General features: G+C 52.4%; 1 protein-coding gene across 16 annotated transcripts in view; it reads left to right on the plus strand.

The window, feature by feature from the left end:
- Window positions 1-15,585, plus strand: part of LOC101942874 (myosin-3) — a 40,645-nt gene that overhangs the window by 15,609 nt on the left and 9,451 nt on the right. For 13 of the 16 annotated variants that reach the window (XM_042843712.2, XM_005309210.5, XM_042843713.2 and 10 more), the window contains 13 exons: window positions 802-1,040; window positions 1,668-1,896; window positions 2,751-2,830; window positions 4,205-4,301; window positions 5,074-5,144; window positions 5,849-5,912; window positions 6,870-7,013; window positions 8,140-8,219; window positions 8,608-8,770; window positions 9,376-9,417; window positions 10,915-11,046; window positions 11,985-12,058; window positions 14,401-14,485. In XM_042843712.2, coding sequence (XP_042699646.2) covers window positions 802-1,040; window positions 1,668-1,896; window positions 2,751-2,830; window positions 4,205-4,301; window positions 5,074-5,144; window positions 5,849-5,912; window positions 6,870-7,013; window positions 8,140-8,219; window positions 8,608-8,770; window positions 9,376-9,417; window positions 10,915-11,046; window positions 11,985-12,058; window positions 14,401-14,485 — 1,500 coding nt within the window. The remainder of the gene's footprint in view (window positions 1-801; window positions 1,041-1,667; window positions 1,897-2,750; window positions 2,831-4,204; window positions 4,302-5,073; window positions 5,145-5,848; window positions 5,913-6,869; window positions 7,014-8,139; window positions 8,220-8,607; window positions 8,771-9,375; window positions 9,418-10,914; window positions 11,047-11,984; window positions 12,059-14,400; window positions 14,486-15,585) is intronic. The other 3 variants (XM_065558470.1, XM_042843711.2, XM_065558464.1) reach the window with 1 other exon arrangement.

Genomic DNA, 15,585 nt, shown 5'->3' on the forward strand with positions numbered 1-15,585 from the left:
TCTGGCACATAAATATCTTGCAATGCCAGCTACAAAAGTGCCATGCGAACGCCTGTTCTCGTTTTCAGGTGACATTGTAAATAAGAAGCCGGCAGCATTATCTCCTGTAAATGTAAACAAACTTGTTTGTCTTAGCGATTGGCTGAATAAGAAGTAGGACTGAGTGGACTTGTAGGCTCTAAAGTTTTACATTGCTTGTTTTTGAGTGCAGTTCTGTAACAAAAAAAAATCTATATTTGTAAGTTGCACTTTCACAATAAAAAGATGATTGCATTAAGGTACTTGTATGAGGTGAATTGAAAAACACTATTTCTTTTGTTTATCATTTTTATAGTGAAAATATTTGTAATAAAAATAATAATATAAAGTGAGCACTGTACACTTTGTATTCTGTGTTGTAATTTAAATCAATATATTTGAAAATGTAGACAAACATCCAAAAATATTTTATAAATTTCAATTGGTATTCTATTAACAGTGCGATTAAAACTGCGATGAATCGTGATTAATTTTTTTGAGTTAATCGCATGAGTTAACTGCAATTAATTGACAGCCCTAAGAATTCGTAACTTGAACAGAGCCTTCTCATGGGTGGGACATGCCTGACCTCCTCATATCTCTGAGCTGAGCTGATCGGTCTACTTCTGTAGGTCATTTGGTGTCAGTTGGATCTCATGGACCAAGACCCTTGCCATCTCATCATACACAGCTTCTAGATTTCACTTGGTGCTGTCCTGTGCGTGGACATCACTGCAGTGAATTAGGCCAAGTCTCAGCTATGCACATGGGTTCCCACTGCAGGTAAATGAGAAGCTTTCCTCTGAACTGGGTCAGAGCCGCCAGAGACTGGAGACCTCCCTGGGTCAGCTCCACCAGCTGGAGGCTGAGAAGAAGATCCTGACCAATAGGATCCAGGCCCTGGAGACTGAGCGCACGCAGCTGCTGGGTGAACAGGAGGCGCTGAAGTCAGAAATGCAGAGGGATGCTGGAGGCCAGGGGAATGATGTGGCAGCTCTTCAAACGACCTGCGAAGGGCTCAGGTACCTGAATATTGGGAGCGGGAAAGGTAGGAGACAAGGGAAGAAAATGCATCTCCTAGTTGAGTTCTTCATGCTGCTTCTCTGCTCCTGTCAGCAGTGGGAGCATTAACGGTCAGAGGCCAGGATGGGACGTCCTTCAGTCCAGCAGCTCATCCTGGCTGTTAAATAATCTGTAATCCGATGAACTGGCTTCTCTTTGCTGCAGTCCAGCCCAGAGCCGCTGGGTGCTTTCTAGTGCCTTTCACACAGCCTGTATCCCATAGGCTGCCCAGAGCGAAATGATTCCAGGTGGCAGCATGTGGTACAGATGGCAGAAAGGACACTGGATGGGGAGTTCCATTGACCCCTTGGGTCACTGGGGAGGGGACAGTGGAGAGGTGAGGGAGGTTTCCCACTGGGATTTGGTGATGGAGGTGGGGAGAGGGAGGGAGGGAGGCTGTTCCTGGCAGCTGCAGAGGGGAAGGCTCTCTCACCAGCTGCGCTGAGCTGATATGGAGAGCCAAGGAGATTGCAGAGGTGGGACAGGGGAGCAGGTCTGTGTGGAAGACTGGGTAGGAGAAGCCCATGCAGCATCACTGGGTGCATTAGCCAGGCCCAGCGCTTTGCAGCACTGGTACTGTTTTGCAGGGCATCGCAGTCCCTGTTGCAGGCGGAGAAGGAAGCCCTGCAGGCTCGCTGCATGGAGCTGGAGGCTGCCCTGCGGCACAAGCAGGAGGAGTTGTGTGGCCAGCTTGCAGAGCAGCAGCAGGTCTCCCAGCACTGGAAGGACAGATGGAACCAGGCGGCTGTGGCCCTAAAAACCAAAGAGGAGGAACTGGAGCAAGCACACGTGGCGCGTCAGAGCTTGTCTGCCAAGGTGGGACATGGCCAGCGAGCCCCATGCCAGTTGCTGTCTCTCTGCCCCACCTGGCAGCTTTGGGATTGTACCATCTTTCCACCCCGCCCCAGCTCTGCACTCAGCCACTCAAGTCTCCTTTCTCATTCTCTCCTCCACGCCCCAGCTAGTGGATCACTGAGTTCAGGAGCTGGGAGCTGCAAGCTCCTTGGTTCTAATGCCATGTCTCCCACTAAGTCAGCATGTGACTTTGGGCAAGTTACCTCCCTTCCACCTGCCTCTGTTTCCCCATCTGTACAACAGGGAGAAGGACACCTCCCACATAGGGGTGGTGGGAGGGTTATATATAAATCCACATACTCTTTGCACCAGTTTAACTACTGTGATTTTAATTTGATCTAGCTAAACCAGTGCAAGTTTTCTAGTCTAGACAAGACCTTTGAAGTGAGAGGCTCAGAACCCCATGGTCAATACCCCCACCCAGCCCACCACCAAAATCCATTGATTATATGTAAGCTTTGTACTGAGCTTCATCCTGATGTGCCCTGGAATGTAGCTAGCAAGATGGCCAGCCCCTGGATCCCAAGGCGAGGAGCCCCTTTGACATACCTAGTCTGGTTTCTGAAATTTCTGATTTTTTCCAACCAGCTCTAGAAATACCTGAGATTGACAGGAAGGTGGGGGATGGGGTGGTTCCTTTGTCTGTGTTCTGAAGGCTTGTTATGTGCTAACATTGTGTCTGTGGCAGTGGATTTCAAGGCTTGCTCCTTCATTGGGGATTCCTGGTATGTCCCTGGGCTCTCCTGTACCCATTCCGGCAGGGGGTCCTAGCACTATTTAGTCAGGCCTAACTGTCCTTCCCATGTGCCTTTCAGCACACAGAGCTCCTGGAGGACTGCGAGCTGCTCCAGGTGGATGTGGAGGAGCTGGCCGAGCTGAGAGGCGCCATGTGCAGGTAGGGGGTGAATGGTCTCGCTCCCCAGCTGTTTTTTCCATAGGTCCTTTTGTCTGGCTGCTCTGATCCCTGCATTTATCCCCTTTCCTTTCCAACTAGGGCCACCCTGTGGTGTGGTTTCCTCTCTCTTATCAGAAGGTTATTTTTCCATTGTCCCCTCTAGTGTTTTTCAGACACACCATCCTGGGTGCCTTGGCATGGGGGAGCCACCTTAAAAATGAACTGGAGCATGCTTCCCTCCCCACTTGCCTGCAGGCTGTGGCTTCCTCTGGGCTCCACGGACATACAGAGAGAGGCAGGCAGACAACGGCGGGCAGAACTCCTTAGGAAACCCTTTTTCTCTGGATCCATTGCAGAGGAATCCTGGACTCCTTTGGGCAAATGCAGGTGCAATGTAAGCAGGCACAGCTCGCTGGCGTAAATGGAGTTGTGCCCGCTTACCTGACACTGCGGGTGCATTTGGCCAGTGGAGTTCTCTCCTTGATGTGGCACCAGCACAGACTTGGCGCTTGATTCTGCTCCCCTGGACTTCAAAACTGGGGTAGCCATAGCCGGGTGAACCACTCCCTGCCTAGGCTCTAGTGCAGACTGTGCCGCTCCCGGGTGAACGGCAGAGTCTCCTGCCCACATGACAAGGCCTAGCAAAGGCTTCACCCTGCGTCCCTGGTTCTGCATTAGCAGAGTCACAGCTGCATCGGCCCAGGGACACAGCCGCTGGTGCCGGGAAGTCTCCGGTGAGGCTGGCACACTGTGTCCCCACGTACACACCTAGGGTCCAGTTTCAGACTTGGGTGCCCAGGTCTGGGATTGGGAGCTCAGCTTGGCACCGAGGTGCTGAAAATGGACATGGGTGTATGTGCCAGCCTGGGTCCCAGATACCCAAACTTGGGGGAAAGAGGAGGAGGATGGAAAGGTAGTGCAAAGCTTGCTGGGTCCCAGCCCAGCTGCCCCACTCTACACAGGGCTGCCTGTGCTATTGGCCCATAATGCTGTCATCTTCCATTCATTAGAGGACAGTGGGGTCCCTACTCCCAGGGGGCTGATCCACCACTGCCTGGCACTGCAGTGTGGGTGTGCTGCACCATTCTGATTGGGCAGCGTTTGACCCTTTGTTTGCCCTCACTTTGCACAGGTGTGAATGACTCCCCAAGGCTCAGGACAATGGAGATTTGGGCCCCTGCAAGCCACTGAACCCAGCTGAGGCCGGGCTCCGAGAGGAGAGCCATGGTGCTCTTGGTGGGACTTTCCAAAGCCCCTAAGTGACTTAGGAACGCACATCCCAGGCAAAGTCAATGGGATTTGTGTTCCTGAGTCCCATCAGGCATTTTGAAAATCTCATCCCAGTGTAAATTTACAACCCTTTTTATCCCCTAGCCTGAAGGAAGAAAACGGAGACTTAATGAGACAGCTGAGGGAGCAGCAACAGGCCACCCAGCTGCTGCAGCTACAGCAAGAGCTGGCTACAAACACAGTAAGCAAAGAGAGATCTATGTGCCCTTTCCCTCCTCCGGGGAGAACTCCCTAGATGCATTGGTTCGAAGGCCAGAAGGGATCATTCTGATCATCCAGTCTGACCCCTGCATAGCCCAGCCCGGAGACCCTCACCTAATAGCCAGTTGTTCTGCTCCTCTCTCATCTCCCCCATCCTGAACACTGTGTCCAATGGTACATCTGGGTGCCCCCGGTGCTGCAGAGACACCAACCAACCCTTGCCTCCCTTTTATTTTCATCTCCCTGATGTACGCTGCATACAGTGTCGTACCTCACCGCTTGATCCGGGGACGTAAGTCACAGCCGTTATCAGAGCAGGCTGGAATGAGGGAGCAGAGTTCTGGCTGAAGCCCTGGCGCGTCCCAGCGCGTCCCTCTTTAACATCTGACTCAGTCATAGCAAAACAGGTCAATGGCTCCTCAGGGCAGCTCCACAAGCCAGGGTTCAGCCTCAGTACCATTGCAGGGGATGAAAGACGTCTTTGGTTAAATACAAGCTGCTGTTCTGGCCAGTTCCAAGCCTGGGGGCAGGTGGGTTCTGAGGATGTGAATGGTTGATAACAAAGATGGAACCAAGCAAAGGACATTATGGACTCACTGTGATAGATCCTAGCTCTCCATGTGCCACCCACCCCCCAAACACACAAAAGGGAGGCAGTTGCTGTGGGGTAGGTGGGGAAGGTGCCAGATCGGGAATAAGGGAAGCCAACACCTCAAGTTATTTGAAAAACGTCTTATATTTGTTCCTTCCAGTCTGTACCGGGATCAGACTCAGAGAGGACTTCAGAACAAGAGGCCCTTTACAGAGAGATCCAGGAAACCCAGTGAGTTCTTGCTTCTCTGGTCATGCTACAGAACTACTAGATTGACTGGCTGGGAAGTCAGTGGCAAGTGACGAGAGGGAGATTTCTTGCTTGAAAGACAGTAGGGAACAGCTGCTGTTGTTAATTGAATGGCTCATCCGCCATCCTGTTGGAGGCAGTTACAAGCCAGAACTTCCCGGTTGTATAAAACCATAGGAAGACTCTAACAGTGAGAGATCTTGGGTCCCTCAATGCTCCCCACCAGACCAGAAGTATAGGGTGATGGGCTGTCTAGTCAATGCAGGCATCTGCCTCTTCTCCAGGCTCCTGCAGACCTAATTCATTCCCTGTGCAACTCTGCTGATCATGGAGTTGCTGACTTTGGATCCTGGTGCTCACAGAGTTGACCAGACTTTCTTTTAAGGATCCTGGACCATGGTTGAGGACAGCCTCTTATTAATTGGCACACAAGTAGCAATCTACCCCCAGCTCTAGTGTGGCTCTCCTGAACCACTGAATTCAGCAGCAAAATTCCATTGGGTTGCCATTGCCAAACCAAAAAGACTGGGGCTAAGATCCTGTTCAAGACACTGGAGATTTATTGGTTTACTTCTTGGCTTCGTCCAAACCTTTCTCAGATTGGCTTCCAGGGAGCCAAGCCCCATTGTGGAAATCTCTGGTTTCTCTGGAAAATAACTGGGTTCCCTGCATTTGTTTCTTGTTAGCGACAGGATAAAGAGGCTGGAGAATGAAAAAGCTGAGATGAAGTCCGAGATCAGGAAGCTGAAGGTAGGAATGGCTTTGTTCCTATCTCCATGTGCCCGATTTGTGGCAGGGATGCATGATGGTTTCAGTTACAGTCTTGGGAGCCTGGTGGAAATCTTTTCTGCTCCCTAGAAACCCAGGAAAATATCTCCTGCTGGGATCTGGCTCCACTACAGGGATACATTACAATTAGGCCATGCATTCACATGTTATTTCTACCCTCAGTCCATCTGGAGCACCTCTCTTAGTGCTGACTCTCATGATACCCTGGCATGATGGAGACTTTCAGGTGACCCTTTAGTGGACTAGGTCCTCCCCTCCAGGAATGGCATCCTTGTGGATACGCAGGCTCCTGTACTCTCTGCAACACCTTCCCTTTAGGGATCGCACTGTCACGTCTTAAGAGCGGGTGGTGGTGCTTTTGCAATGGCACGGAACCCCCTTGGCCTCCATCTTAGTTCATCCCTCCCCCACCTTGACTTTTCTTTTCCAAAGGTATTTTGAGTGAGATTCCGCCTTGGCGTGGATTTCTCTACAGTCTGCCAGTCCATAACCTACAGCAAAGTGTTTCCATTTATTATTAAATTGGGGTGCCAACGAGCCCCAGTCATGGCCCAGGACCCCATTGGGGTAGGCACTGTACAAACACAGAACCAAGAGATGGTCCTGCCCCCAAAGAGCTTATGACCTAAATAATCAGTGATTGAATTGTATGTGTAAACATCTGTATCATAATTCTGCTCCCCAGCCCTCAGAGCACATTGGCAGTGGGGAATGCGGTGGACACAAAAGGGTTAGTTCCCCCATCTGGTCTTTTCCAGCCTTGAGATCTGCCTGGTGTGTTGTAACAATTGCCCATTATCCAGGGGCCAGCCATGCTGCTGTGATCCGCGTGCACTGGTGTCCCACGAAGCATGGCTTTCAGGGAAGGTGGGCATCGGGAAGGTTCATACACCTCATGCTTTTTTCCCCCTCTGGCAGCTGGATGGCGCTTCTGTCCTGCGGATTGAACTGGACGCCTGTAAGCAGGAGCTGGAGCTGGAAAAGAGCCGCAGTCAGGCTCTGAATGGCAAAGTGCAGCTGCTGCAGTCCAGGCGCTGGGACAATGCTACTCCACCATGTGAGGTCGGTACCATTCTAGGTTTCTCCAGAGCAGGGCTGGGTGTTGTACCACATCTGTGCCATGATCCCTATTGAGCTATTTTCTATGGCTTGGTTCTGCAACCTCCGTAATTCTCAAGTGACAGCACAGTGACTCCATAGCGATTTCATTATACGTTTAAATATCCTGCATTTTAATCGTGCTCCTCAACCCTTATAGCATCCAGCCCACATGGGGCTGATCCAGCTGTGTCTCTGAACTGGCCTGGAACCTTCGTATCTCATGACCACTGTTGCTTTTCCACCTGTTCTGTTCAATGTTTGTATTGGAGCAGCACAAAGTGTGTGCACACCTGTGCTTTGAATTTTGGCCTGCACTTTCTGCTTAGCTACCAGTCAGGTGACGGTAACAGGATTCAAACTCAGCCCTTACCGCTGTGACTACAGAAGCCTCGGTCTGTTGAGCTAAAGAGATAACACTGTTCAGACTGTTGTAGACGTGCCAACTCATCCTTTCCTGGGAGAGGGCAATGGTACACGTGCTAGTATATCAGACCCTGTCTGATTTAGGCCCCAATCCTGCAATAGACTCCATAGTCGCAGATCTTCCCACCCCTGCCTACTGCACAGGCCTATGGTAGCAGATCCTGATGCGAGATCAGGGCTTTAACCACTTCCTGGGAGTGATCGTCTGGCTTAGAAATTGGGCCCTGCAGTGTCCCTGTTCAGTCTGGCTCTAGCTGTGAGCTGCAGATACCCTAAGAACGCATCTGAAGAATTAACAGATATTTAACAATAGTAGCCAAGAAGGCAGGACTTGTGGCTAAAGCACAACCCCAACAGTCAGGACACCTGGGTTCTGTTCTTGGCTCATTCACTGACTTGCTCTGTGACCGTGGGCAAGTCGCGGCACCTCTTTGTGCCTCAGTTTCCTTTTTGGTAAACTGGGGTTAATGATACTGACCAACCCCACTGGGGAGCAGTGGGGCTTTGAGGTCACTGGCTGGGAGGTGATGTTGATGTGTTTCCGCTGCAGTGGGAGTCCAGATTCAGCCACCTCTTTGCAGAGGACAAGGTGTGAATTGTGTGCCAGGGAGCAACAGGTCTGAGCTGCTGTTGCCTAGGTGACATCTCTGTGTGTATTTTCCAGCAGATCAAGTTCCCAGCAGCCTCCAATACCACAACAACATCTGGCTTAGAGATGGATTGTCCTGTGTCCTCTCCAAGAAGGTGAGCGCCACAGCATGGTTTGTGAGTCCATCAGTCCCATCCTGCATGCTGCCCTGACGTACCCATACTCACTATACCACATATCCAGCAGCAGGTCTGACTGTCTTTGTGCTACCCACCTTACCCACCCCATTCTCCAGGCAGTATGTTATCCATGGCCATCCTGCAGCTTGAAAAGGGGAATGGGAAAAGGGAGACCTGGAAGGAAAGTGAACATGGATCAGACTTTTATCTGCATGTGGGCTCTTAAAGTGATGATCACAGCCCCGGGGGGAGTTGGAGGACACCCTAGACAATGCTGTAGAGCAGAGTGAAGGTCCTTCCAGGGACTCTGCTGAAATGAGGACCATGTCCAATGATGGTAAATGGTGTCCGCTTTGTATCTCAGTTCTCAGATTTCCAGTCCTCAAGGAGAGCCGTTGGCCATGGAGAGCCCCCAGGGCTTGATGGCCTCAGGGGGCCTGTCTGAGGTGGAGAGCCTGAAGCAGGAGCTCCAGAGGGAGACTGCATCCCGGCAGGAAAAGGAGGAGCTGATCTGGACTCTGAGAGAGGTGCAGGCTGGATGTGTACTTTACAGTTGTTGTGTGTAGACACATAGGAGGTGATGGAGGGGGAGGGTAGGAATCCCAGAGTGCTCTGCAGAGGACAGGATAGGTATCATGGAGTGTGATACCTTCTCTTTGGTCCCTTCATGCTGATGAGTGCCTCCTAGGGAAGAGTCTGTGGGCCAGATTCTACTGTTACGCCAGGGTGAATCCACGGACAGTGGAGTTGCTCTGAGCTCATACTGGCTAATGGAGAGCACACTCTGTTCCCATGTGGTTAAGGAACTTCTCTGAACTATGGGGTTCAGGGGGTTCTGCAGAGCCCAACGACAGGAAACTAGGAGTGAGACACTGGGAAGATGATAGTTACACAAAGGAAATACAGAGATCCCCCACTGTGGGGATGTGCCAGGAGGGGGCCAGTCTCAGGGCATGGAGGGGATGAATATGTGCATCCCTGTGGGGGATGCCAAGAGATGAGGACATGTGAAAATGAATCACGCACCTTCCAGGAGAAGAAAGTCCCTGCAGGCAGGCCTGGGAACAGCATGAGGAGGGTGCATAGGAAGAGAACGGGCAGGGAGGCTAAATCTCCTTTCTTTTACTGCTAGGAATTAGAAGAACTGAAACTAAAGCAGCCAGGAGACATCAAGGTGAGAGGATCTACCCTGACATCTTAACACTTAGAGTGACTTGGTACGAGGTACAACTGCAGCCGTGCCAGTGGCGTTCAGTAACTCATCTTGGCAGGGATGGCCTGCAGGCTCTCAGAGCAGCCAGTTCTAGGGGCCTGATGCCCCAGCTGAACAAAGCACTTACGCACGTGCTTGATTTAAAGCCAGCGTAGTCGCACAGATTTACACCAGCTGAGGATCTGGCCCTGGAGCACTTTGTCCTTAGTCTGAAATAAACAAGCCCTTGTTTTGCTCTGTGAGTCTGGCAGAAATGTGGTGCTCGGCTTGAGGTTCTTATCTGCTCCTCAATACTGTGGTCTATGAGCACCTTGTCATCTTCAATATATTGCTCTTTCCAGCCCCCTGTGTGGTAGGGCAGTGCTGTTACCCCGTCGTACAGCTGGGGTGCAGAGAGGCTGAGTGATGTGCCCAGGCTCACGCCAGAAGGTCTATGCTAGAATAAAGAATTGAACCCAGCTCTTTCAAGTCCTAACCACTGGGTGACCCTTCCTCGCCAATGGGGAAGAGTGACAGGGTCCTGGGGAATGGAAGGTGTTGAAATAAATGGAAAATATTATTAGATGAATATAGTCGCTGCTAACCCAAGAACATGGTGACACTGGCCATAATAATCACCCCCAGTGTAGAGCCTCCCTCTGTTTCCCAAACAAGCCAGGAAACATGCAGAAGGCCTTGATAGGGGGCTTGATCCTGGAACAAGCTGCGTCCACTTCTCTCTGTCAGGAATACGCTGCATTTCAAGGGTCTGAGTGTTATTCCATGTGGCACACAGCTTCCTTCCCACAAGAGTCCAGCGTTTAGGCCACCATTGGGTTGAGCATCTTGGACTCTGACCTTCCAAGAGGCAGCATGCAGGTCCAGGAAATCTCATTGTACGATCAAGGCCTTGTAGCTATGCAGTACATTTGGGTGGGTCTCAGACTCAGTCCTGGGAACTTTTGGGAGAGTTCTAAGAGGGTCAAAGGTTTTGCTTGGACATGAATTCCATGGCTGGTCCATGCCTGGCATTGTGTCAGGACCCATGGACAGTTTGTGGGTGAGATACCCACCCTCACCTTCCACTGGCATCACTTCTCCTGGGTGTTGGCATATAATGAGTATTGTTGAGAACTGAGGTTACCCATTGACAATACTCCATAGGCTCACGCTGGCTTTTGTGGTCATCTGTAGCTAACACCTGAAGTTGGTTCCGTCCCACAGCCGGGGCTGGTGTAGGATCTGGTGTGCGGCAATACTTGCTGCGTGACCTTGGCTAGAACAGCCTGTTGAGATCAGAGAATGCGTCTGGTTTTATTTTACATCCATTTCTAAAGTACCCATCACTGTCGTATCTGGAAGCTCTTTCATAAATGTGCTTGGAAATGGAATACTCCCAATGGTGCCTGACTCTCTGCTCCTCCTGCACAGCTTATTGGCAGAGGGGTCCAATGCCAATTTTTCTCTCTCATGCTTCAGGCCTCCCTGGAGGAAGTAGACACAGAGTTAGTGCTGGTCCGAGAAGAGCTGCAGAAGGTTTGGGACATGCTGAAAACACGTGATACGGCACTGGAAGAACGACACCTGGAGTTAGAATCAGCCAGGAACCAGGTACCAAACTTGTCTGAACATCCTGCAGAGACATGCTGGGTTATTATACTATTATTTGTATTCCAGGAGCACTTATGGGCCCCAGCTGAGATCAAGGCCCTGTTGTGCTAGGCACTGTACAAACACAGAGGATATGTCTACACCGCAATCAGGAGGTGTGATTGCAGCATACCTGAGCTAGCTTGGATGGAGCCACTCACTAAAAATAGCAGTGTAGCCTTGGCAGTGATGGCACAGGCTGCCTTAGTCCTTAACTGATCAGGATTGTACACGGGCTGCAATTACACCTCGCAATTGCAGTGTAGACACAGCCAGAGTGAGAGACTTCCCCTGATCTAAAGAGCATCCAGTCAAAATAGACAAGCCAGACAATGGATGGGATGGGAAGGGAAGTGACTTGCACATGGTCACTCCGTTGACCAGCCTGGTCTCCCGAGTCCCAGGCCAATTCCCTGTCCATGGAACCAGGCTGCCTCTCCCCTCAGACGGACTCATCTCAAAGTGGTGTGTGTTTCTGTGCCAGTACGTGTCCGTTGGTTGGATCAGCTTCCTTAGTGGTTCCCCAGAGTTCACTGCACATGCCTGGCAGGTGGCTGGATTAGTCCCTGGCTGTTTGTGGAGATCTACCTCAACCCCAGTCTGAGCTGCCTACCCCCTTCTCTTGGACGTTAGCAAATTAGATTTACCAGCAAAGAGCCCTACTCTGGTGTCAAGGCGGTGACTCCATGGGATAAGAATACAGCCCAGAACCAGCCATTCTACTGTCTGTGAATAAGGAACACCAACGGCGATACCACAGGGCTTGTCTGGGCTAGCTCCTCATCTGGGGTAACTCAAATAGCCCTTGCGTAAGTAGCTAGCAGACAGCAGGTGCGGCTGATGATGAAGTAGGTGACTTCACTGAGTAATGCTAACCTGTATCCTCTGTCTATTGCCAGTACACTGAATGCAGCTCAGAGAAGCTGAGACTGGAACAACTCGTCGCCTCTCTGGAGCACCAGCTGGCGGAGAGGTACGGAGCTAGCAGGGATTCAGTCCTAGGGCAGTACTGAGCGGTGGGTGCTCCATATGCCACCCCCGCTAAGGAAACCCCAGGGGAGGCTGCGCTGTCTCCACTGCATGGCACAACTCTCCTGCCGTGTAACTTTAAAAGGTATGGGCCACAATCATTCCTGGTGTGACTCCAGTGGAGTTGCACCGGGAATGAGCCTGGCCCTGTCTGTGAATGGAACATGGCAGGCTCCCACCGCGACCTGCAACGTGATGAGGTGGTGAGTGCAAATCCAGTAGACCTGTCCCCTCTAATGTGGCTCCAGGTAGACCAAAGCTCTGCTCCACTAGCCTTTGGGACATCCCCAGGGGACACGTCGCCCCCATGTGGAAAGTGGAGATGCACGTGGGAAAGAAATGGTTTATTACTTCTCAAGTGGGCATTTCTGTGCCTCTGCCTGGCTGCTGCAGTCACCTCATTTATAGCAGCGGCAGCAGAGGGGGCCCAATGCCAGGGACGGTGACGTACAGAGAGATCCGGGTCCAGCATTCCAGAAGAGGGGGGCAATTTGCGTCAAGAGTTTTGGTTCAGACCCATCTCTAGCAAACTGTTGTGTCTGCTGCGTCGAACCCCGCTCCGGCCACCAGAGAGAGGGATTGCGCTAGTTATTAAAGGGAAACGTTTCTCTTGGGCACGTGTCAGAAACTACCTAGATGCCGCAATGTGTGGCAGCCAGCATTGCCTGCCCCACAGTCAGCCCTGGGAACGCCAAGCACCAGGCGTGTGAGAGGCACTCCTGGCTCAGGAGGCCTCTTTAGACCCACAAGCTGAAAGCTGGAGCTGGGCCATATCCCTAAGACGGTCACCAGCTGGGGTCAGCACAGCCGGCTCCCGAGCCATCTCTAGTACAGTGATAACATAGGTAGCTGCAGCTGAGTCATCTATCGGGGCCCAGGCGCCCATCCTGTGCCAGGAGGGTGATTTGTTAAAAACCGGGTTATAAAGCAAGCCCTTCCACCGTGGCGTGAAGGCTGCCACAGGCGGGTTCTGGTAGGCTCCCCACATGGAAGCCCTGTGCTAGGAGAGCAACTGAGAGCCAGTGTACCTGCAGAGCTTAACTGCTGCGCTAAGGTGGAGCTGGGCCCCAGGTCTTCCAGAGCAGAAGAGATGGGAACTGGTGGGAGCCCTTGGAACTAGATTGATAGGGCCCCTTTCAGAGAGAAGAGCCAGGCTGAGGGCTGGATGGTGGCCCCATGTTGGGAGTGGGATGGGCCAGGGAGAGGAGGAGGTAGGGTGACCAGATGTCCCGATTTTATAGGGACAGTCCCAATTTTTGGAGCTTTTTCTTACATAGGCACCTATTACCCCCCACCCCTGTCCCGATTTTTCACACTTGCTATCTGGTCACCCTAGGGAGAGGGGCAAACTAGGCCCTGCCCCTTTGGGAGAGGATAGTACCAGCCATGGCACTAGATCCTTGCACTGGCCTGGGTCATGCCGTGCAGTGGGGAAAGCCATGGGAGAGGGGCAGGGATGGGCTTTCCCTGCAAGATGCCCCTCACAAAGTGTCGTCCTGACTTTTCCATCAGGCTCCTCTCTCCACCCTTAGTGGGGGGAGGCTCCCTAGGGATCTGCTAAAAGCCCCTGTCTCTCTCTCTACTGGCTCCAGGACACTTCAGCTTTCTCTGCTCCTGGGAGAGCTGAACTGCCAGCACTTCCCTCTTCTGGAGACCCCCTCTAGCCTGGGGGACCTCAGGCTGGACTAACTCTCCTGCATAATCCCTGTAGGTTTCCAAGGGGAGCACCAGCTCCACCCCTGTCTGCCCACCCCTCTCCGCATGCCCTGCCTGGGTTGAGGTACAGGGCAGGGATGCTGCTGCAGGAGTGGCTGATGTTCTCCCGTTGCTCATAGGGAGTCCTTCTGTGCATTGATCTCTGGAGCACAATCTGACCGCCCGCGCACAGAGTCTCGTGGTGGCAGCCCCCATGCAGCCTCTTCCTCCCTTGCTACCTACACCGTAGTCTGGCCCTGTATGTGCATGGGCTCATGTTACCCACCTCTGTTTAACAGGGAACAGGTTGGTTACCAGTGGGAGGAGCCCCCCCCTTATAGGATCTCAAGCTCCCTGCTTGGGGCTCTACTCAATGCTCTTGAGCTATGAAGTCATAGGGGACCGTGTGGAGCTGTGACAAGAGCAGCGTGAGTTACAGGCGACTGGAGCCTCTCGAGACAGGACAGACCCCCCAGGCCCATGGTTACAGACTTTGCAGCATAAAAGATGGTGCAACAGTGGGTGGCGTGGATGGGATGGAGGCTCTTCAGAGAACAGCAGTTTCACTAAAGGAGGGATTTGTGTCCACAGGGAACAGGCCTTGAGGCACCTTCGACAAGCAAGTGAGATGGAAAAAACCAAGCTGGAGATTCAAGCCTCTTCATTAGAGCTGAAGGTAATGCCTGAGAAAGCTGTGTCCCCCCTCCATGCAAGGGCACTCCAAGGAAAGACTCATATGATTTTCTGTGGGGGATGTCACTAAATTCGCACTGTGATCGTAACACAGATAGGGCCAAATCTTCCTTTCCAGCTCCATCTTACCCCATCCACACTACAGCCAGGACTTTCCAGAGGACTCCGCGGCAGGTTGGATTTTTGAGTGTCTGGCCCTGACAGGTGGGGCCAGATTTCCAAAAGAATCCAGCAGCCAATGTGCACCCAAGAACACATGGCCCTGATTTTGAACAGCGCACTCAAGAAATCTGTTCAGAAACTCAGTCCTCTGGAACATTGTGGCCACTGCGTGAAGCTCTTGGGATGATCATAGAGGACGGGGCTGGAGAAAACCTCTTGTGCTGGAGACTATCCTTTGTGCAGCAGCACAGGTGTGTCCTAGGCCTATGTCTCCTGTAGTCAGCCCCATTTCCACGACATCCCTGGGCAAGTTAATCCAAATTGTCTAGCTGCCTTAACAGTCTCCGGCTGCTACTACTTGTTACGTGGAGAGGATGGAGTGGGGAGGATACTGGGGTGGGTTGGGGATGGGGGAGGATACTCAGGCAGGTTGGGGAGTGGTTGGGGGGGGGGGAGGATACTGGGGCAGGCTGGGAAGGGGGAGAATGCCCGGGCAGGCTGGGGAGTGGGGAGGATACCAGGATGGGCTAGGGAGTGGTTGGGGGGGGAGGATACCCAGGTGGGCTGGGGAGTGGGGAGGATACCAGGATTGGCTGGGAGTGGTGTGTGGGGGGGGGGGAGGATACCTGGGCAGGCTGGGAAGTGGTTGGGGGGGGGGAAGAGGATACCCAGGCGGGCGGGGGAGTGGTTGGGGGTGGGAAAGGATACCTGGGCAGGTTGGGGAGAGGATACCTGGGCAGGCTGGGGAGTGGTTGGGGGGGAGGATATCAGGATGGGCTGGGGGGGGGGGGGGAAGGATACCAGGACGGGCTGGGGAGTGGTTAGTAGTGTGAAGCAAGAGAGCTAGTTAGCACTGACGGTGGGTATGAAGCCATGGAAATGCTCTCTGCACTCACCATCCCTTCCCAACATCTAGTAGGC

The sequence above is a fragment of the Chrysemys picta genome, chromosome 10, assembly GCF_011386835.1.
Source record: "Chrysemys picta bellii isolate R12L10 chromosome 10, ASM1138683v2, whole genome shotgun sequence".
Lineage (NCBI taxonomy): Eukaryota > Metazoa > Chordata > Testudines > Emydidae > Chrysemys > Chrysemys picta.